The 22,791-nt window shown below is 49.4% G+C and overlaps 1 protein-coding gene across 2 annotated transcripts in view; it reads left to right on the forward strand.

Moving 5' to 3' along the window:
* Nucleotides 1-21,306, forward strand: part of LOC308467406 (uncharacterized protein) — a 131,544-nt gene extending 110,238 nt beyond the window's left edge. The window contains exons 2-7 of one of the 2 annotated variants that reach the window (XM_080989126.1): nucleotides 11,821-11,880; nucleotides 12,813-13,032; nucleotides 13,924-14,069; nucleotides 16,419-16,535; nucleotides 17,020-17,254; nucleotides 21,110-21,306. In XM_080989126.1, coding sequence (XP_080845252.1) covers nucleotides 11,821-11,880; nucleotides 12,813-13,032; nucleotides 13,924-14,069; nucleotides 16,419-16,535; nucleotides 17,020-17,254; nucleotides 21,110-21,114 — 783 coding nt within the window. In that variant the 3' untranslated portion in view covers nucleotides 21,115-21,306. Of the gene's footprint in view, nucleotides 1-11,820; nucleotides 11,881-12,812; nucleotides 13,033-13,923; nucleotides 14,070-16,418; nucleotides 16,536-17,019; nucleotides 17,855-21,109 lie in introns of those variants that run through there. The other variant, XM_080989125.1, reaches the window with a different exon arrangement.
* The last annotated feature ends 1,485 nt before the right edge of the window (nucleotides 21,307-22,791 follow it).

Genomic DNA, 22,791 nt, shown 5'->3' on the forward strand with positions numbered 1-22,791 from the left:
TTTTTTTCCCATTTCATTGTGAATCATTTCCCGAAAACCTTTGGCTTTTTCACACATATAAAAAAAGTTCCCTCAATATTTTTACATTTCATTTTACGTTTTTTGCATTTGTTTGATACTATCTTGTATAACTTTGCCAATTTGGCGTTAAATACCAGCTGTATATCATTTTCATATAGTTTTCCTTTAGTGTGTTACAGGCAGTAAATTTCATTTCTATGCTCCACAGTTTTTCTCGTGAAGACATATCAATATTATGACCTAGATCTTTGGCCCATTGTGTTGTGACTGATTAAGACCCTCCCAGTGCCCCTAATTTCCAGGGACGGTCCCGGATTTACAGAATCTGCCCTGGTTTCTGATTTGATCCCAGAATGTCTCTCTTTTCCTTAGGATGTCCCTATTTTCATCAGAGTAGGGAGTTATGTGACCTCCAAGGAGATAAGTAAATCACAACCTTTAGAAGACATCTTAAGGTGGGTTAAGGAGGATTTTTAAAATGTTTAATGTTATATTATGTTTTTATGCATGTTGGAAGTCACCCAGAGAGGCTGGGGTAACCCAGTCAGATGGGTTGGGTGATATATTATTATTATTATTATTAAATACAGTGGTACCTCGGGTTACATATGCTTCAGGTTACAGATGCTTCAGGTTGCAGACTCCGCTAACCCAGAAATAGTACCTCGGGTTAAGAACTTTGCTTCAAGATGAGAACAGAAATTGTGCTCCGGCGGCATGGCAGCAGCGGGAGGCCCCATTAGCTAAAGTGGTGCTTCAGGTTAAGAACAGTTTCAGGTTAAGAACGGACCTCATGAACGAATTAAGTATGTAACCAGAGGTACCACTGTAAAGGTAAAGGGACCCCTGACCATTAGGTCCGGTTGTGGCCGACTCTGGGGTTGTGGCGCTCATCTCGCTTTACTGGCCGAGTGCAGCTTCCGGGTCATGTGGCCAGCATGGCTAAGCCGCTTCTGGCGAACCAGAGCAGCGCACTGAAACACCATTTACCTTCCCGCCGGAGCGGTACCTATTTATCTACTTGCACTTTGACGTGCTTTTGAACTGCTAGGTTGGCAGGAGCAGGGACCGAACAACGGGAGCTCACTCTGTCGTGGGGATTCGAACCATCGACCTCCTAGGCTCTGTGGTTTAACCCACAGCGCCACCCGTGTCCCATTATTATTAAATAGGACATCCCTATTTTCATCAGAGAAATCTTGGAGGGTATGCTGATTTAACCAGTTCATCTTTTGCTTAGCAGAGAATGCTTCTTATAAACAGAGGTCTCGTTCCACCTCCTGTATTCAGCAGAGAATGATGATGAAGAAATGGACCTGCTGGCCTCTGGGAGTTGGAGTCTGGAGACATCTGCAGAGTTGCAGAGCTTCTTCCCCGACCCTAATCTACAAAGTGCTGTTCCCTGCAAGGCACGCCCTGCCCTACGACTCCAGCACCCTGGCCTTCTCAAAAGAACCAGCCCATCCATCAACGGCATGGTGGCAACCTGTCATTAGCTGTCTTGAGGCATCTCTGCCTGTCTAGCCAGAAGCCCAGCAGACAAAGGGGAGGTCTGGGTCGGAGGTGGCTTTCCACACATACTGTGCAAGGTTGCTCTCTGCCTCTGTTGCCTTTGGGATCTACCAAGGAGTTCAGCGGAGGTCCCAAAAACAGCCTAAGGCCAGAGGTCCAAGATGAACCAGGAAAAGCCCATGAGAAGCTGTGGAACAATAATGATAGCAGCTTCCAACATGTATAAAAACACAATTAAACACCTAACATTAAAAACTTCCCTATACAGGGCTGCCTTCAGATGTCTTCTGAAAGTCATATAGTTCTTTTTCTCCTTGACATCTTATGGGAGGGCGTTCCACAGGGCGGGTGCCACCACCAAGAAGGCCCTCTGCCTGGTTCCTTGTAACCTCACTTCTTGCAGGGAGGGAACCACCAGAAGACTCTTGGAGCTGGACCTCAGTCTCTGGGCAGAACGATGGGGGTGGAGACGCTCCTTCAGGTATACAGGACCGAGGCCATTTAGGACTTTAGAGGTCAGCACCAACACTTTGAATTGTGCTTGGAAACGGACTGGGAGCCAATGTAGATCCTTTAGACCGGTGTTATATGGTCCCAGTGGCCACTCCCAGTCCCCAGTCTAGCTGCCACATTCTGGATTAGTTGTCGTTTCCGAGTCACCTTCCAAGGTATCCCCACGTAGAGTGCATGGCAGTCGTTCAAGCACAAGAAAACCAGAGCATGGACCACCTTAGCGAGACAGGGCGCAAGCAGGGAGGGTCTCAGATCATAGAATCATAGAATCCTAGAGTTGGAAGAGACCACAAGGGCCATCGAGTCCAAGCCCCTGCCAAGCAGGAAACACCATCAGAGCACTCCTGACATATGGTTGTCAAGCCTCTGCTTAAAGACCTCCAAAGAAGGAGACTCCACCACACTCCTTGGCAGCAAATTCCACTGTCGAATGGAGCTGGTAGACAGCCACCCTGGACGCAGGATTGATCTGTGCCTCCATGGACAGTGGTGAGTCCAAAATGACCCCCCAAGCTGTGTACCTGGACCTTCAGAAGCACATTACCCCATTCAGGACCAGGGAGTCCCCCACACCTGCCTGCCCCTTGTCCCCCCAAATTAGTACTTCTGTCTTGTCAGGATTCAACCTCAATCTATTAGCTACCACCCACCCATTAACTGCCATTCCCTCTGTTTCTGGTGCTCAGGCTGAGCGTGCTGAACATTTTAAAGTCAAAACAGGTTATTTGAACCCTGGTCTCTCCTGGCTCCTAACTGGACACTCTAACTACTACCCCATACTGTTCCAGTTCAGTAAGATCCCGAAGGCCGAAGGGGTACCCAAATCTCCCCTTAACCCGCAACTTCAGACTCCAAATATCTTAAAGGCTATCCCATGGATTAGCTTGTTTTCTCTTGCTCTGGAGGGCAGAACTTGAACCCATGGCTTCAAGTTACAAGGAAGAAGATTCTGACTAGAAGTCAGGAAGACATTTCTGTTGGCAAGAGCTGTTTGACAGTGGAAGGGCGCTGGGTGCTCTCTCACTAGAGGTTTTTCAACAGAGGCTGGACAGCCATCTGTCATGAATGCTTTAGTTGAGATACCTGCATTGCAGGGGGTTGGACTAGATGACCAGACCCTCCAAGCGTCCCTATTTTCCAGCGGCGTCCCTGATTTAGAGGTGTCCCAGTTTCTGATTTGATCCTGGAATATCCTACATTTCCTTAGGATATCTCTATTTTCATTGGAGACATGTTGAAGGGTGTGGAGTTAATCTACTCCCGAGCTGTCTGCAGGCAATCCTATGTAGGGAAGTTTTTAAAAAATGTTTAATGTTTTATTATGTTTTGGAAGCTGCCCAGAGTGGCTGGGGCAACCCAGTCAGATGTGTGGGGTATAAATAGTAAAATTATCATTATGGAATGGGATGAGGTCCCTTCCAGCTCTAGCAAGGCAAATTACCATGTCATCGCTGTCAACTTTTCCCTTTTCTTGTGAGGAATCCTATTCAAAATAAGGGAATTTCCCTTTAAAAAAGGGAAATGTTGACAGCTATGTACCATGTTCCTGCTTGCTAGCTTTGCAAGAGCTGGTTGGCCGGTGGGCCATGGGCTAAATGGGCCTGATCCTGCGGGGCTCTCCTTAGCTTTTAGCTTAACCTTTGAAAGATTGGCTGACTGGATTTCTACCCAGCCGTTCCTCCAATAAGCTCAAGGCTGCGTTCCGGCTTTCTCATGCTCGCATTTCCGCCTTACCTTGTCCGGTAGGCCTACTCTTAGAGTGCCCATGCAGTCTCATGCAATGCCTACGAAGAAGTAAACCCTGCTGAGTCAATGGGGCTTATTCTCTGTGTTATGTGGCAACCTGACACTTCGCTGCTGTCCCCAGCTAGGAATAGGAACAATCACCAGCCTGAAAAGACCTGGAGAGCGTCAGGAGCTCAGCCTACACTCAAGTAGGACCCTAGGAGAGACACATGCCCGACTGGCATGTTCTCTCCCTCCCATAGCTGTCAACGTTTCCCTTTTTTAAAGGGAAATTCCCTTATTCCGAATAGGATTCCTCGCAAGAAAAGGGAAAAGTTGACAGCTATGCTCCCTCCTGGTCGTTCGTTTGGGAGCTTCATAAGCTTTCTTCAGCCCGAACATCACAGCGACCGATGCCAACAGACACCGGCACACTTAGGGATCCACAGAGTTTGCACACCTTGCGTGACAGACCTCAGCAACTCAGCTGTTATGTACTGAGTTGAATAGGATCCAAACTGTAGCAGTCTGATTGGTCCTAGAACAATAGGATCCAAAAGGCAGCAGTCTGATTGGTCCTAGAACAATAGGATTCAGAATGCAGCAGTCTGATTGGTCCTAGAACAATGCAGCAGTATGATTGGTTGGCAGGAACCACCCAATCCTGCTCCAGATAGAAGTGAATCCACAACCTGATTGGCTTACAGTAGAATTCCAGAATTAGCCAATCATGTGCAGCCCATTGTGTAAATAATGTATATAAAGCAGATACTGTGAGGGGACATTTATTCATTCCTCCTCACCACTATGAGCTGAATAAAGAGCATGAAATCACTTTGCGACTCTGAGTATATTTCACTGGCGACGAAGGTGGGATCCCGCTGAGCTGACTGCCACACACAGCACCGCAGCACCGCCAACTGCCGCACCGCTGCCTCGCACCGTGTATCCAGGCTTCAGCTCCGGGGCACAAGGAACTCAGAATGGCAGCCAACAGCAGCTTCTCGCCATTCAACCCAGCATCTGGAGACTGGGAAGCGTACGCCTCCCGTTTCACCTTCCTCCTAGAAGCCAAAGGGGTCACCGACGAAGAAGACGCCAAGAAGAGGGCGATATTCTTCAGCGTCTGCGGGGAGGAGACGTTTGAAATCGCCCGGGCTCTCCTTGCGCCTGAAGACGTCGCTACTGTTCCATACAAAACAATAATGGAACAGCTGAAGGGGCACTTTTCGCCGCAGCCCTCAGTGGTGGCTCGTCGAAATGCCTTCTACGCAAAGCGGCAAGCCCCTGGGGAAACCATAACTGGGTTTGTGACCTCTCTCCGCCAAGCCGCCCGGTTCTGCAACTTCTCAGAGCTGGAGAACATGCTTCGTGACCGCCTCGTCGGTGGCCTGAAGGATGAGAAGCTGCAACGGCGCCTCTACGCTAAGAAGGACCTAACGTTCCAGGTCGCTCTGGAGGAGGCCCTGGCAACAGAAGCTGCCGAGAGGTCGACCCAAGAGGCACGGCCGAGCCTGCCATCCCAACCGAGGGTCCACCATGAAGACCTCACCGACGACTCAGGATCCGACAGGGAGGAGGTGCACCGAGTACAGCAGCGCACTCAAGCAGCGCACAGACCACAGCTGCCTCGACGAGAAGGAGGGAACTGCGCAAGCTGCGGGGAGAGTCACGAGAGGAGGACCTGCCGTTTCCGCAACGCAGAGTGCAGGCAGTGCAGAAAATCGGGACACATCGCCCGGGTGTGTCGGGCTCGGCCCACCCGACACCAGGCATCAGATGACCAATCCAAGAGCCCCAGGTCCCGGGGCCCAACGCACCAAGGCAACTCGACGGAGCTCACGGACTTCCAGGTATACCAGTTGCCCCACCCCAACGTAGAGAAAATTTATGTAGAGGTACAGATAGAGGGGGCCCCATGCCGCATGGAGCTTGACACGGGTTCAACTCTATCCATAATCTCGGCAAGGACCTTAAGGAAACTGTGTCCCACTGGGGGTCCCAAACTCAGGCCGGCCCCATTCACCCTCCGGGACTTCCAGAAACGTAAGGTCCCCACAATGGGGGTGGGGACCTTCAGGGTGCAATACCGAGGGCGGACGCGGCAACTGGACTTGCTTGTGGTCAAGGGCCCCTACATTAGCTTACTGGGATTGGCATGGTTTGGACCACTGGGGCTAGCTGTCACCGGGGTGAACCACACTAGCTTACAAGTGGACGTGGACGCCATATGCAAGGAATTTCCAGGGGTTTTCGATGGGAAATTGGGACAGTATACGGGCCCCCCCATTGCGCTACAGCTTGACCCCGCAGTACGACCGGTCAGGCTCAAGGCCCGCCGGGTCCCGTTCGCCTTGAAACCCCGTATAGACGAGGAATTGGACCGACTCGTAGAGCAAGGAGTGCTGGAGCCGGTGCCTAATGCTCCCTGGGAAACCCCAATCGTCACACCCGTCAAGCCTAATGGTTCGGTCCGCATCTGCGCAGACTACAAATGTACCATAAACAAGGCCCTCACGGCCCACGCATACCCAGTGCCAGTGGTCAGCCATGTCCTTGCCACCCTGGCTGGGTCGAAAATTTTTGGCAAGCTGGACTTGGCCCAAGCATATCAACAGCTGCCAGTAGATGAGGCCACAGCAGAGGCACAGACGATTGTGACGCACAGAGGAGCGTTCAGGGTAAAGCGGCTGCAATTCGGTGTCAGCGTGGCACCAGGCATATTCCAGAATATAATGGACTCTCTCCTTAAAGGGATTCCTGGCGTCACCCCCTTCTTCGATGATGTGTTGATTGCCGGCCCCACACCAGAGGAGTTTGAGGACCGCCTCCGCACCGTTCTGCACCGTTTCCAGACGGCGGGTCTCAAGGTGAAGCGGGAAAAATGTCTACTAGGAGTGCCTCAGGTGGACTTTCTGGGATTTATGGTGGACGCAGAAGGGGTCCACCCGACTGGGGACAAGGTACGGGCCATTTGTGATGCCCCAGCGCCCAAGAGCAAGACTGAACTTCAGGCCTTCTTGGGACTATTGAACTTTTACCATTCCTTCCTTCCCCACAAGGCGGCGGTAGCGGAGCCCCTACACAGACTCCTGGACAAGCGGGCCCCTTGGGTGTGGGGCCAGCGCCAGGAGGCCGCATTCCAGGCAGTCAAGGACTTGCTTGTCTCAAACTCGGTCTTGGCACACTTCGACGAGAGGCTGCCGGTGGTGCTAGCATGCGACGCCTCACCCTATGGCATTGGAGCTGTCCTGGGGCACCAACTCCCGGATGGAAGAGAGGTACCGGTGGCGTACTTTTCCCAGACACTCAACACAACCGAGCGGAACTACTCGCAAATCGACAAGGAGGGTCTGGCAATCGTAAAGGGAGTAAAAAAATTCCATGATTTCTTGTACGGGCGGCCCTTCACCGTGGTGACTGACCACAAGCCGTTGCTTGGCTTGTTTGCCCCCGAAAAGCAGACCCCCCAAGTGCTGTCTCCTCGCGTCCTCAGGTGGTCAATTTTCCTTGCCAGCTACCAGTATGCACTAATTCACCGACCTGGGAAGGCGATGGGCCATGCGGACGCCCTCAGCAGGCTACCACTACCGGAAACAGGCCCTGACCCAGCACCTGCACAAGAGGTTATGAGCCTGGAGCTGCTTCCCGACCGCCCCATTCAGGCACAAGAAGTTGCACACCATTCCAAGAAAGATAGGGTCATCTCCCGGGTCCTGGACTGGGTGTGGAGGGGATGGCCCAGCAGCAGCCCCGGGCCAGAATTCGCCGGCTACACAACCCGCAAACATGAACTGTCGGCCCACAAGGGGTGCCTGTTATGGGGAAGCAGAGTCGTTGTTCCCCAGCCCCTCTGCAAAAGGGTCCTCACAGCCCTACACGAGACACATCCAGGGGTAGTAAGAATGAAGGCCCTTGCCAGGAGTTATGTGTGGTGGCCGGGGATCGATGGAGAGATAGAGGCCTGGGTCAAACACTGCCAGGCCTGCCAAGAATCCCGCCCAGATCCCCCAAGGGCCCCAGTCCAGTCCTGGGAGTCCGCCCGAGCACCATGGTCACGCCTGCATGTGGATTTCGCTGGCCCCTTTCAGGGGAAAACATTCTTCATAGTGGTGGACTCCTACACCAAATGGCTGGAAGTCGCACTGGTACCGTCCACTTCCACGTCCGCAGCCATCCGGGTACTACGCAGGCTGTTTGCAACCCACGGGCTCCCTGACACTCTCGTCTCAGACAACGGGACTGCATTTACGTCAGGAGAATTCCAAACCTTCACAGCGCAGAACGCCATCCGCCACATCCGTTCGGCGCCATTCCACCCTGCCACCAATGGCCAAGCAGAACGCATGGTGCGGACCACCAAGGACACCCTTCGCCGCATGACGCAAGGGGACTGGGAGTACCGCCTTGCCACATTCCTTCTAGCACAGCACAGCACCCCCAGCTCAACGACTGGCCGGAGCCCCGCTGAACTACTAATGGGTCGGCGCCTTGCAATCAGATTGGACCGCCTTCACCCCGATAGAGCTCAGGATGAGGTAGTGGTGGGGGAAGGCAGGAACCCCCGGACCTTCGAGGCCCAGGACCCAGTGTACGCAAAGAATTTTGGGGCAGGCCCAGCATGGGTACCCGCCACAATCACCAGGGTCACTGGCCCCGTGTCGTACGAGGTGCTAACGGATGGGGGGCAATGCTGGCGCCGCCACTGCGACCAGATACGGCGACGATTCCCGGGAGAAAACCAGGAGGAGGACAGGTCAGAGGAGTCCCAAGGGAACAGCGGGGCAGTGAGGCCCATAGAGCAGGAGGGGCCAGCAGGAGAGGCAGAATCAGTAAATACAGAGAGGACCCGTGAGGCCGAAAGGACACCGGAACCAGAACCACGACTGAGCGAGCCGGTTGCACCAGACCAAACAGCCGCATCACAGCCAGCATCCTTGGAACACGAGCCAGAACCCGGAGCCCGGACCAGGGAACACCCCAGGCCACAACGCACACGTAGGCCGCCGGCATACCTTGAGGACTATGAATGCGACCTCCCGGGCAGGACTGGAACTTAGAGGGGAGGGGTGTTATGTACTGAGTTGAATAGGATCCAAACTGTAGCAGTCTGATTGGTCCTAGAACAATAGGATCCAAAAGGCAGCAGTCTGATTGGTCCTAGAACAATAGGATTCAGAATGCAGCAGTCTGATTGGTCCTAGAACAATGCAGCAGTATGATTGGTTGGCAGGAACCACCCAATCCTGCTCCAGATAGAAGTGAATCCACAACCTGATTGGCTTACAGTAGAATTCCAGAATTAGCCAATCATGTGCAGCCCATTGTGTAAATAATGTATATAAAGCAGATACTGTGAGGGGACATTTATTCATTCCTCCTCACCACTATGAGCTGAATAAAGAGCATGAAATCACTTTGCGACTCTGAGTATATTTCATCAGCATTTTGGCTAATCTACTTTATTTACATATAAACACACCCAGAGCACTGCAACATGGCTCCCTCTCTCTCTAGCATCAGACAGCAAAGAGAGAAAGAACAAAGGACAATAGTCCCACTTCAAGGAACACAGTGACACAAACATCCTGTCTCCGTCACTTCCCACTCTGTGGAGTCAAAACATATACCGTCATGTGAAAGACAACAATCCCATGACTGCAATCATGGAGCAGGAATTCTAACAGAGAGATGTTGCCAGCCAGTGTAGGCATTCCCAAGCCAAATGAGCGTATGGTCCGACTCGATGTAAAGGCAGCTGGAGTTGGATGCAGCCTCTAATCTAGAGGAAATCACAGGGTCTGAATTATAGAGTTGGAAGGGACCCCGAGGGTCATCTAGCCCAACCCCCTGCAATGCAGGAATCTTTTGCCCATGTGGGGCTTGAACCCAGAACCCTGAGATTAAGAGTCTCCTCCTCTACCGGCTGAGCTCTCCCTTCCAGTGCAATTTGGGTTGGATATGCGTTCATACATGTCTCAGGTCAATACCTGGCTAAGTGATTTGAGGATCGGGACCTAAGGCAGCATCTGTTGGGGGGGGCAGCTGAGTCAGGGTCTATTTAAAGGGTGGGGTGGGGTGTGCTGCTTAATTGAATCAGAGTTTGTCCCCACTGCTTTCCATGCAATGGAGCAGAAGGAACCAAGGAGTCTGGCACAGGTAGGTTCACCAGTATCAAACTGAGTGTTCCAGTAAGGAAGGGAAATTGTTCAGCTCTTAAGACTTTCTGGGTTCATCGGTTTTTGGCTTCCAGGGGGAAGGCTTGGAGCAGCAGCGGGGGGGGGGGGAGTTTCTCCATTTATTTAGCATTTATTTTAATTTATACTTGCATTTATTTTGTACTGCATTGGTTTTTTGGGGGGAGGCTTTTTTGACTTTCCTTTCAAAGACCTTCTTGGGAGAATGGTTTTATCATTCTGCAAGCCCTTCGCCTCTTTCTCCTGAGAACCAAGATGGCTCAGTCAGTGGAGCACGAGACTCTTAATCTCAGGGCTGTGGGTTTGAGCCCCATGTTGGCCAAAGGATGGCACTCGCTGACCCTCAGGGTCCCTTCCAACTTTATGCCTCTGTTTTTCTGTGGTTCCTGTAAATTGCTTGAATCGTGCGTTTTGCATTGGCTTCCTCGACCTCAGCCCTCCAGGTGCTTTTGGCCTACAACTCCCATGATCCCTAGCTAGCAGGACCAGTGGTCAGGGATGCTGGGAATTGTAGTCTCAAAACATCTGGAGGGCCGAGGTGGAGGAAGCCTACATTATTGCATCCTTGCAGCAAACCTGGGAGGTAATCTGTTACTGTTCACCTGTGCACCTGAGAAAAGCTCAATGTGAGGATATAATGAGGAAGCGTATATCCCTGCCCCAACAACCCTGAGAAGTAGGCGAGGCAGAGAGAGAAAGAGAGACCGAGAGGCCGTGATTGATCCAAGGTCAACCAGTGAGCTTTGTGGCAGAGTGGATTTGAACTCAACCCCTGGCCTGACACACGAACCGCGAACCTTTGTGTTTTGATCTAGTTTTTTGTAGTTCTAAATTAATGATTCTTATTAGCCTGAGTAGCACCGAGTTAGAAACAAAAGGGGAATGTAAATGGGTAAAATTGATGGTAATTGCAGCCAGACGGGTTATAGCGGGTAATTGGAAAAATGCAGAAGAGCTAGGGGTGAACCAATGGAGGAAAAAACTGAATAATATTACAATTTAACTGTGAAGATACACAAAATGAAAGGGTTTAAGGTCAGTGAGGAGGAGGATTGGTTTGAGAAAATATTGAATTATTTGGGTAGGTTTGAACAATTTGGGGCAATTAAAATGTTAAAAGTTAAATAAACCTTGTGGGGGGAGGAGTGTTAACGTGTATAGAATTGTACATATGGTTGATTTGAATATGTTGTTATTGATTATGTATACCCAATGTACCAGCCGCCTGGGAGGTTTCATTGTGTTTTGGTTGTTGGTTAAAAATAAAATAAAAAATAGTTTTTTAAAAAAATAGTTTTTTGTTGGCAGAGCACTACTTGGGTACAGCAACCAGGAGTTATACAGCAGGTTACTTCAAAGGGTTTTATTTTGGAGGGGCTGAAGTCCTGTGGCCAATATCTGCACATGCTAACTGGCATGTCTCTATGGGGAAATTTTGGTGGGTTGGCACAGAGGGCATTTCCAACACCCTCTTTCCCCCGTCCTGTTTCCCTGGAAGCAAAGTTTCCTGGAAGCAAGGGCTCAGGGCTTAGAGGCTTCAACAACACACCTGTGAGGTGCAAAAGAAACTTTTTCTTCTTTTTTTTTTAATAGTTGTGTATTCACTGATGCAACAAGGGCAGGTGCAGGAGCTGATGATGATTAAAATTTGCATACCGCCCAATACCTGCAGGTCTCAGGGCACTTCACAATATAAAAACACAAAATACATAAAACAAAAACAACCCAATAATCCTCTCCAACACATTTTGAAAGGGCGTTGGGTTTCTTGCACCCTGTTTAAAATCTCGTGGGACAGTATGTGCTTCCCCTCCCTCCTACTCACTTGGCAAATTGGGCTCTCTTCCTATAGACTTCTGTGCCACGGACAGTCTGGTTTGTAAGAAGCCCTTGTCGTCTGCTGGCGTATCTGGTAAGTCACAGTCGGGGTCGGTTTGTGGATTGGACCTTTTTAGGGTGTCGGGGTGCTTGCCAGTCTCCCCAAGTCTGGTCCCTGGGGGTGGCGAGGAATCCAGCAGCAGGGAATGGTTTATATGGCTGTCCCCTGTTGGAGGCAGGATGCTAGGCTAGAAGATGAAAAACTATTGAGATGCTCTTAATATTACTCCGCAGGGTTTGAGGCGGTTAGGAATTCGTCAGATTGGGACAGAATAAAAGAGAGCATCTTTTAGGAATTGCGAATTGGCAAAATGAATTGGAGAGGTGCGAAAAGGGAACTTTTTCACTCGTTCTCTTGCCGCACCAGGACATGGCAAGTTGTTTTTCAGAGTCTCGACATCTTCGGTTTGCCAGCCCTGGATGACCAGCTTTTCCAGGAGGCGGGGGCCACTTTAGCTTCTGGGGTGCTAGCAGACTGCCTGACATAAGTTGGAGAGGAGGCCTTGAAATAGTCCTCTAAGCTTTCTTAGAGAATAGAACCTGCCTAGCCAGGGGCAGTCTACCTGCTGAATGTGAAGGGGGACACGAAGGATTTTTCTGTGGGCTTCCCAGAGGCATCCCAAAGGTGGCTCAATAGATCTGAAATATATCCCTTTAAGCTTGAATTTGTTTTTATTCTGGGTTGTCTTATTTGATGTTTTAATGTGTTGTAAACTGCTTTGAGATTTGTTCTTTAAAATGTAAAGTGGTATAGAAATGGAAATAATAATAACACGCAGCACTGGTGAAACCTCAACAGCCAAATCTCCCAGTGTTTATTCCTTTCTCCTCTTGGGATCCGCTGCTGAGGTTCAGATTGATGTTTTATTTTCCCTGTATATCCCATTCTACATGTCTGTGTTGGCTACGAAAGCCTGCGACTGGTGCACGTCTCTAAATCGCTTTCCTTTGCTCTTGGCTGCTCAGTTCCAGTTCCTTCGCAAGTTCTTCCCCTGGGCTCGCCTCACCATCCCTGTGTGGACCCCCACGGGCAAAGCATCCCTGGCACAGTCTCCGGACCGACCCGTGCGCCACGCCAAGAAGCGGCTGGGAACCGTAGCGCATGTCATCCTTGCCTTTGCCCCTCTGAGGTTCCAGCGTGCTTTCGGATATCTGACCGTCATGGAACGGGATTTGGTCCCCAAAGGTGAGACCCGGGGGCAGGGGCAAAGGAAAGGGGCAGGCGTCGCTACGTAGGGCGCATATTTACGGAACCACCTCTCCTGGTCTGCCTGGCAGAGGACCTTAAGATCCATGAACAACCATGGTTTAGAGGTCCTGGGCCCTAAGGAAGTCAGACTATCCTCCACCAGAGCCAGGGCCTTCTCAGTGATGGCTCCAACCTGGTGGAATGCTCTGTCCCAGGAGACCAGGGCCCTGCAGGATTTAACCTCCTTCCGCTGGGGCTGTAAGACAGAGCTATTCCGCCTGGCCTTTAATTTGAATTCAGCCTGATCTTTTATTTCCCTTCCCTTCCCCTGTTATGAAGATCACCCGCTCTGAGACCCCACAGCTAATTCTTCCCTGGCCTCCTCGCTGGCCCAAGTAGGACCAATTCAGCCAGCTAGCCCTGGGGATTATCGGCTTGATTTTTTATTTTTATTGTTATTCATGTTTTTATACTGTATTTTATGCTGCTTTTGAATTTGTTGTTAGCTGCCCTGAGCCCTGTTTTTGAACCGGGAAGGGTGGGGTATAATTTATTATTATTATTATTATTATTTATTAATTTCATGTGCATTTTTGTACACATTTGAACCCTGGTCTCCCAGGGCCAGGACTCAAACCAGGGCACCACCTGGCTCACGCTTGCCTTTCTGGATCTACCCCACGAAATGAACCCTCCTCCTCCTCCTCCTCCTCTTACTGTTCAAAATCATAGAGTTGGAAGTGACCCTGTGGATTACCTAGTGGTCCGACCCCCTGCAATGAAGGAAGAGGCAGCTGCCCCACACGGGGACCGAACCTGCAACCTTGGCAAGACCTCTGCAGGTTGTTTTGTTTTTGTCTATTTTTAATCTTGCTGCTCCTCCTGCAGAGACATTGGACGCCCCCGTCCACCCATCGGGCAAAGGGAACAAAAGGAAAAAGGACGATGTTACTCTAGAGGAGGAACTCTGCTGGGCTGAGCTTCTCCAGAAAGAATTACCGGATGAAGATGATCCTGAGGACCCGACTTATGAGGTACCTCTGAGACTCGGGAGCACATTGTTAACGCAAGCAAGTTGTTTTCCCCACAACCGCTTGACACAGCCATCGAAACGTCGGCCCTTGACTTATTTTGGATTTCATCCGGATCTCCCCTTACCGGGGAGACGTGTCCGGGCAGAACGATGGGGGTGGAGACGCTCCTTCAGGTCTACTGGGCTGAGGCCATTTAGGGCTTCAAAGGTCAGCACCAACACTTTGAATTGCGTGGCTATTCCCTCCCCCCCCAGGTGAAGTAAATGAAGACAACAGACACAGAGATTTAAGGTTAAATGGGCGTAAATGGCCACAACTTTATTGATTACAGGAGAGAAGGGTATTGGCTTTAGGCATTGGCCCCTAACCGACTATCCGGACTAACCGGGAAGGGTTAAACACCAACAGGGGGAGCCACCCGAGATGCATATCCCTAGGCGCTCCCCGAGGGGTTACCGCTCGGGGGCGCGCTTTAGGCCCTAGCCTCCGTAGGTTTCGGACGAGGCGTCGCCCCTCGGAGTCCTTTAACGAACTACCCTTCAAGCATTGGGGGAGGTGATGGCGCTCCTCCCCCCCAACCTCATCTGCATGACAATACCCCGGCCAATGCCTACCGCCAAAACCGAGGGAGTTGTGACAATTTGCTACGAGGTAGGCGAAAAAACCAAGTGGCACACAAAACCAGCCAATTAGCCAAATGGAAAAACTCCTACCAGGCCCCTTGCGGCGACCAGCCGAAGCCCATAGCAATGTCAGTGGCAAAACCTAAAGGGCGGGTGGGTGGGAAACCGCGTCGTCTCAAAGGTAGAAAGGGGCGAGCCGAGGGCTGCCCCGACCTTATGTGGCCTTACGAAGGCCCGCCCCTGCTGCCAGCCGATTGGCTGGCGCCACAGGGGATGCAAATAAGGGAATTCCCTGCCTCCCGCGAGGCTGGCGCCAGCCTCGCGGGAGCAAGAGTGGGCGGGGTCGTGATCCCGCAACCCCCCCTCCTCCTGACGATCGGAAGGGGCATTGTGCTCAGAAACGTACTGGGAGCCAGTGAAGGTCTTTCAAGACCGGTGTTATGTGGTCTTGGCGGCCGTTCCCAGTCACCAGTCTATTCTGGATTAGTTGCAGTTTCTGGGTCACCTTCAAAGGTAGCCCCACACAGAGCGCATGGCAGTAGTCCAAGAGGGAGATAACCAGAGCATCCACCACTCTGGCGAGACAGTCTGCAAGCAGGTAGGGTCTCATCCTGCGTACCAGATGGAGCTGGTTGACAGCTGCCCTGGACACAGAATTGACCTGTGCCTCCATGGACAGTTGTGACTCCCAGGCTGCACACCTGGTCCTTCAGGGACACAGTTGCCCCATTCAGGACCAGGGAGTCCCCCACACCTGCCTGCCCCCTGTCCCCCAAAAACAGTACTTCTATTTTGTCAGGATTAAACCTTAATCCATTAGCTGCCATCCATCCTCCAACCGCCTCCAGACACTCACACAGGACCTTCACTGCCTTCACTGGTTCTGATTTGAAAGAGAGGTAGAGCTGGGTGTCATCTGCATATTGATGGACACCCGGCCCAAACCCCCTGGTGATCTCTCCCAGCGGCTTCGTGTAGATGTTAAAAAGCATCCAATCATTACTTAAGGCCATGCTCACACCATACGAATCCTGATTGGGGGGTTGGACTAGATGATCGTCAGGGTCCCTTCCAACCCTATGATTTTACGAGTCCTTTGAGTTCTGTGATACCATTTAAAACAGCTGAGGTTCCCCCTCACAAAGAATTGTGGGAGTTGTAGTTTAAGGGTGTTGAGAGTTTGTTGGGGGGCTCCCATTCCCCTCACAGAGCTACAATTCAATTCAAATTTTAATTTGCATACTGTCTTTCTGTATACACAAGTAGTTTACAAGCTGAAGAAACAACAAAGATCGCACACGCCATAATAATCTGATCTGAAACAAAACAAAAAAAGCCGTAATAAAAACATAACTTTAAAATAAACAACTTAATTCAAAGAAAGCAACACTCCATCATCGTGTAATGGTACACAATGAAGTTAAATATCAGCAAACAATAATTAAATGGAAATTCACTCTTAACAATTACAATATAAAAACTAAACTGTTAAAAAAATTAAAAACTAAACGAGGAACAATAAAAAAAAGCAGGCCCCAATGCCTAAACTCCCACCATGCATACAAAACCATGTAAAAGGGTCAAACTGAGAAACAAATCTATAAAATTATTGTTTTTTAAATGGGACTTAAAATGGGCCTACAGTTCCCAGAGTTTGGCACGAAGAGTGATGGATTGATTGACTGAACAGCCATTGATCAGCCCCTTCTCTGTGTCTCCTTCCCAGTTTACCGTCTCCGAGACGGACAGCGAAGAATACAAATCTCAGAACGACACCGATGTCAATTTGGAGGTGGAGGAGAAGGGTGGATTCTTGATGCTGAAGGAAGACCCAGCTCAGCAGGTTACGAAAGATGATTTGCCCCGGAGGAGGCAGTGAGGGGGAAACGAAGGGCCCTCTTCACGTCCTCAGAGGTGCTCTTGACGTCTTGCCAATGCCGAAAGAGGACATGTTTCTTCTCACTGGCTTAGACTTAAAGATGGGTGGGGGCACACATTCTGCTTTTCTGGATGAGACAAGGAGGCTGTCACACAGCACAGCGTTAACCTGTGGAACTCACTGCCTCAAGATGTCCTGCTGAGATTGCTTAAGGCTTAATTCCAATACATAACAGATTTTGTTTGTTTGTTTTTCCTGGCTTCCCACTCCATTTCCCACGGTGTTTTTTTAATTTCTCCCCCTTGCTGCACCCTATCTTCTCTCTCTCATATCTTAACCATCATACAATGATCTCTAATTCCTTCTGTTGCTCGGAGTTCGAATCCTGCTTGCAGAGCGCAGCTTCCTTCACAGTCCACCTTCTCTCTCTCTTTCAATGTGTTTGTAGGAGGACCCAAAGAAGGAAAATGGTGCTGGGGAGGAGGCCCTGGACCCCCGCTGCTCCGGGGACGGGAGTGAGCAGCCAGACGAGGAGGTGCCTGACGGTGGCGGGGACGACACGGGTGCGAATCCCACCAGCCCTGCTCCACCGGAAAGCACACTGCTCCTGCCGTCCCGCGACCCCAGTGCTGAGATGACCTCCAGTGACAACTCCCAGGACCAGTGGGTGAATGTGAGCGGCGGTAAGTGTCACAGAATCACAGGATTGCAGAGAGGGAAGGGACCCTCGAGGGTCATCTAGTCCAACCCGCTGCAGTGCAGGAATGGCGGCTAAGAAAGGGCCACCCAACCTCTGTTTAGAAAGCTCCAAGGAAGGAGAGGCTCCACTGTCGGACAGCTCTTACCCCTGTGTTGCAATACAGAATAATCTGCTCAAATGCAGCCGCAACACATGGTTAATAAGTATGGTAAATGTACAGGTGAAACTCGAAAAATTAGAATATCGTGGAAAAATTCATTTATTTTAGTAATTTAACTTCCCCATGATTGTGCTTCCTACTGAACCAGAGTGAGGGACTGTTTAAAGGCTCAGGAACCCATTGCAGGTGTTACGGATTGAATAGCTACTGCACCTTTTCACAATATTCTAATTTTCTGAGATGGTTAATTTGGGGTTTTCATCAGCTGTACGCCATGATCATCACAATTATAACAAATAAAGGCTTGACATATCTCGCTTTGCATGTCATGAGTCTATCTCATATATTAGTTTCACCTTTTAAGTTGAATTACTGAAATAAATGAACTTTTCCACGATATTCTAATTTTCCGAGTTTCACCTGTATTATTAGTAGTAGCTAGAATACAATCCAAAATTTACAAATCATAAGCGTCATCTATGATGTATGTATAAGTCCATAAACAAGAAATAGTCAACGTAATAAATTGCTGTCAGGGAACACCACAACGCAGGCAGAATTATTTCTTGTTTATGGACTTATACATACATTATAGATGTTTATGATTTGTAAATCTTGGATTATATTCTAACTACTAATAATACATTTTCCATACTTATTAGCCACATGTTGTGGCTGTATTTGAGCGGACAGCTCTTACTATCAGAAAGCTCTTACTTATTTGAGGGCATAGGGCATCACTAGAACAGCTGGCAAATCCAATTCCATAACTCTACATCTGTTTGGATAATATTAGATATTTTCCAACACAGTTGCATAACTGTTGTTTTTTCACCTGCTGCGTTTTGTATAAATGAGGTCCAACTTCCGTTAGACTTCTCTGTGTCTATCAGCAATCCTCTTAGAGGCGGCAAGTTCAGTCGGGATTTCAGTCCATTGGAGTGAAATAAATACATTTGACGTTCCAACGCAGCAAGGTCAGTATTAATTTTTTTATTTATACCCCGCCCTTCCTGGTTCAGAAAACCGGGCTCAGGGTGGCTAACAACAAACTTAAAACACTTAATTGATGCAACAACAAAAAAAAGCATATACAGTATAAAACGTGAATAACAATAAATTCAGAATTCAAAAATCAATTTAGGGAGGAAATCCATCCAATAAACACTGGATGATCACCAGGGCTAGCTGGCTGAATTAGTCCTATTTGGGCCTGTGAGGAGACCAGGGGAGAATTATCTATGGGATCCCAGAGCGGGGAATCGTCATATAAGGAGAGGGAAGAGAAGGGAAATAAAAGATCAGGCTGAATTCAAATTAAAGCCAGGCGGAATAGTTCTGTCTTACAGGCCCTGCAGAAGGAGGTTAAATCCTGCAGGGCTCTGGTCTCATGGGACAGAGCATTCCACCAGGTCGGAGCCATCACTGAGAAGGCCCTGGCCCTGGTGGAGGATAGTCTGACTTCCTTAGGGCCCGGGACCTCTAAGCAATGGTTGTTCATGGACCTGAAGGTCCTCTGTGGGGCAGACCAGGAGAAGCGGTCCCATAAATACGAGTAAGGCCATGGAGAATCCATTCACGTAGTCAGAAAGTTATCCCCGATGTTTAGTTGCAATTTCCTTTCTAAGGGGCTCCTGCAGAGGTCCTGATCCAACTTTCTGCCTAGGAATTTCCATGATTTGCAAGTTGTTTTTAAAATACTTTTTCATTGCTGTGGTCTGTCCTGTAACCTTCGAGCTAAAGGCCTGCATTTATATAGCAACTAATAGTAATAATACTTACTAGGTCTTGCAGCTGCTACTCTTCTTATTAGTAAGGATATTTAATAATAAAAATGGGTTATGCTAGGGGCTCAATGAACTCGACAGGCTGAGTCCCTGGGAAGCAAAGAACCCGCAAAATGAAATTGTGGTGGTCCAGGTGCTCCCTCTAGTGGCAGAACAGCAATACTACAACTTGCTGACCTGGAGGGGATTTTGCACATTTTCTTGGGTTTGGGGGGAAGAGAGAGAGAGGTCGGATTCTGGAGGAATGTCATGGGTCGGGGGTGTGCAGCAGGGGTGCTGTTCATTTGACCAAATTTATACCCCACTACATTGCAAGAGAACCTTCTGAGCTGTTTGCAGAAACAAAATAATTAGGGGTTTTTAAAAGTTATAAAAACAGGTATTTGAAATATTCCAAAGGTTGACTTTTCAACTTTGCCCTTAAAAAAAGGAAAGGAAAAGCAGCTGTTTGGGACTACAACTCCCATCATCCCTTTCTAGCAGGACCAGTGGTAGGGATGATGGGAACTGTAGTCCAAAAACAGCTGGAGACTCACATTTGGGAAACCCTGATCTAGAAAGTTGGCATCAGAAGTTTGTGTGTGGTATCACTCATCACAATCCCCTCCCTGTCCCCCCCCCCAAAAAAAAATCTGTAAAGACAGGATGCTGGACGAGTCTGATCCTACAACCTGGCTCTTCTTGGTTCCTTCCATGATCCCTCCATGGAACCTCCATGGACAAAGCCAGTCTACCTTAGGATGGAGAACAAGCGTGGGAGGGACTACTGCTCTCCACATCCTGCTTGTGGGGTCTTCCCCATTTGGGACATCTGATTGGCTACCAGGAAAAAATAGGGGGGGGGGGTGAGAAAAAATGGAGAAAATGAGAATTTCAAAAAGGATTTTTAAAGAGGAAAGAAGAGTCAAAAAGCATAAAAATAAATTGAATCAGGTTTGTTACATCCCTCTCGTCTTAACAATGAAACTACAAACCACTCATAAAAATATAAAAAATGTAGAAGGTGCCCAGTCCTCATGGTTATGGCTGATTTCAATAGGAAACCTTGGAAGCTGCCTTTATACAGAGTTGGTCCATTGATCTATCTAGCTACCGTATTTTTGCGTGTATAACATGCCCCCGTGAATAAGACGACCCCTATTTTTTGGGACTCCAAATTTAGGAAATGGGGGGAGATTGGCCAGAGTTGTTGAGCTTTTTGGGGGGAGGGTTGCCGATAATCGCTCACCCGCCTGACCGCCGCTGACAATCACACGCCTCAACAAAGCCACCCATCGTCTGCCCACTCGCCAGCAGCAGCCGCCAATCACCCGCCCAATCACCAATTACAATCTCCTGCTCATGACTGCTGCCAATCACACGTCCCCCCTGCACTATCCGTGTATAAGACGACCCCCAATTTTTAACAGTAATTTATAATAAAAAAAACCCTCGTCTTATAAACAGAAAAATACGGTAAGTGTTGTCAACACTGACTGGCAGACTCTCTTTGGGGGGGGGGGTTTCTGGCAGGGGATATTTCCTTCCCTTCTGCAGATGCCAGGGGTTGAACTTTTGGCTCGTTTAACAATCCATGACCTTTTTAACTGGGGAGGGGGGTGTTGGTACGGTTTCATTTATTACATTATGTATTTTTTTGGTGGTTTATGTTGTAAAACACCCATGTGATCTTTGGAAGAAAGAAGGCATATAAATTTAATTCTGCATGCCCTATCGCTGAGCAACCGAAACGCCTTTTAAAAATTTGGAATACTGCAAGTTGTTTTCCTTGGGTGTGTGCTGTGCTCACTGCTGATTAGTTTTCCCCCTGGATTGACAACTAATTCCACACACACACACACACACACACACACACCGGAATTGAGAATTTACTTATGTTCCCCTTCCCTAGAATAACAGCAACTGTCTCCTCTCCTGGCTGAGATTGGCACTGCAACATAGCGAGGTGAAACTTTCCGACAGTCTGCCGCCTCCTAGCAACCGGATGCCCTCTTTTTGATACAGAAATGTCTTCTCTCTTTTTGGAATTTGCAATAAAGCCTTACTTTTTCACTGAAGTGTTTGACGGCTCCTGTCTGACCGACTCTGTCTTTCTGTAGGAGGAATAATAATAATAATAATAATAATAATAATAATAATAATAATAATAATTTGTTATTTGTACCCCGCTCATCTGGCTGGGTTTCCCCAGCCACTCTGGGCGGCTTCCAACAATAGATTAAAAATACATTAAAATGTCACACGTTAAAAACTTCCCCGAACAGGGCTGCCTTCAGATGTCTTCTAAATGTCAGGTAGTTGTTTATCTCTTTGACATCTGATGGGAGGGCGTTCCACAGGGCGGGTGCCACCACTGAGAAGGCCCTCTGCCTGGTTCCCTAAAACCTCACTTCTTGCAGTGAAGGAACCGCCAGAAGGCCCTCGGTGCTGGACCTCAGTGTCTGGGCAGAACGATGGGGGTGGAGACGCTCCTTCAGGTATCCTGGACCGAGGCCGTTTAGGGCTTTAAAGGTCAACACCAGCACTTTGAATTGAGCTCGGAAACGTACTGGGAGCCAATGTAGGTCTTTCAAGACTGGTGTTATGTGGTCTCGGTGGCCACTCCCTGTCACCAGTCTAGCTGCCACATTCTGGATTAGTTGTAGTTTCTGAATCACCTTAAAAGGTAGCCCCACGTAGAGCGCATTGCAGTGGTCCAAGCGGGAGATAACCAGAGCATCCACCACTCTGGCGAGACAGTCTGTGGGCAGGGAGGGTCTCATCCTGCGTACCCGATGGAGCTGGTAAACAGCTGCCCTGGACACAGAATTGACCTGCGCCTCCATGGACAGCTGTGAGTCCAAAATGACTCCCAGGCTGCGCATCTGGTCCTTCAGGGGCACAGTTACCCCATTCAGGACCAGGGAATCCCCCACCCCTGCCCACACCCGTCCCCCAAAAACAGTGCTTCTGTCTTGTCAGGATTCAACCTCAATCTGTTAGCCGCCATCCAACCTCCAACCGCCTCCAGACACTCACACAGGACCTTCATCGCCTTCACTGGTTCTGATTTGAAAGAGAGGTAGAGCTGGGTGTCATCTGCATATTGATGGACACCCGGCCCAAACCCCCTGATGATCTCTCCCAGCGGCTGCATGTAGATGTTGAAAAGCATGGGGGAGAGGACAGAACCCTGAGGCACCCCACAAGTGAGAGCCCAGGGGTCTGAACACTCATCCCCCACCACCACTTTCTGGAGCAGAGGAAGATGCCTTCTACAGAGTTCAATACTGTCTACACTGGCTGGCAGCAGCACTCCAGCCTTTCAGGGAGGGGCTCTCCCATCCCTGCCTGGACATGCCGTTGGGCATCCAACACAGGACCTTCTCAGGGGCTTGTCCACGCTTACCTGTCCTCCATGCTTTCCAGGCCTGGGCAGAGCCAGGATTTTATTTTGGTCTCACCTGTCCTCCTCCCCTGTCTGGCTCCGTCCAGCAGATTTTAGCAGCTGTTTTAACTTACTTTCTTTTGAATCCAAGTACACTAGTACCTTGGTTCTCGAATTTAATCTGTTCTGGGAGTCTGTTCAACTCC

Source organism: Podarcis pityusensis (genome assembly GCF_964106645.2).
Source record: "Podarcis pityusensis genome assembly, chromosome: 18".
In the NCBI taxonomy this organism is placed as follows: Eukaryota; Metazoa; Chordata; class Lepidosauria; order Squamata; family Lacertidae; genus Podarcis; species Podarcis pityusensis.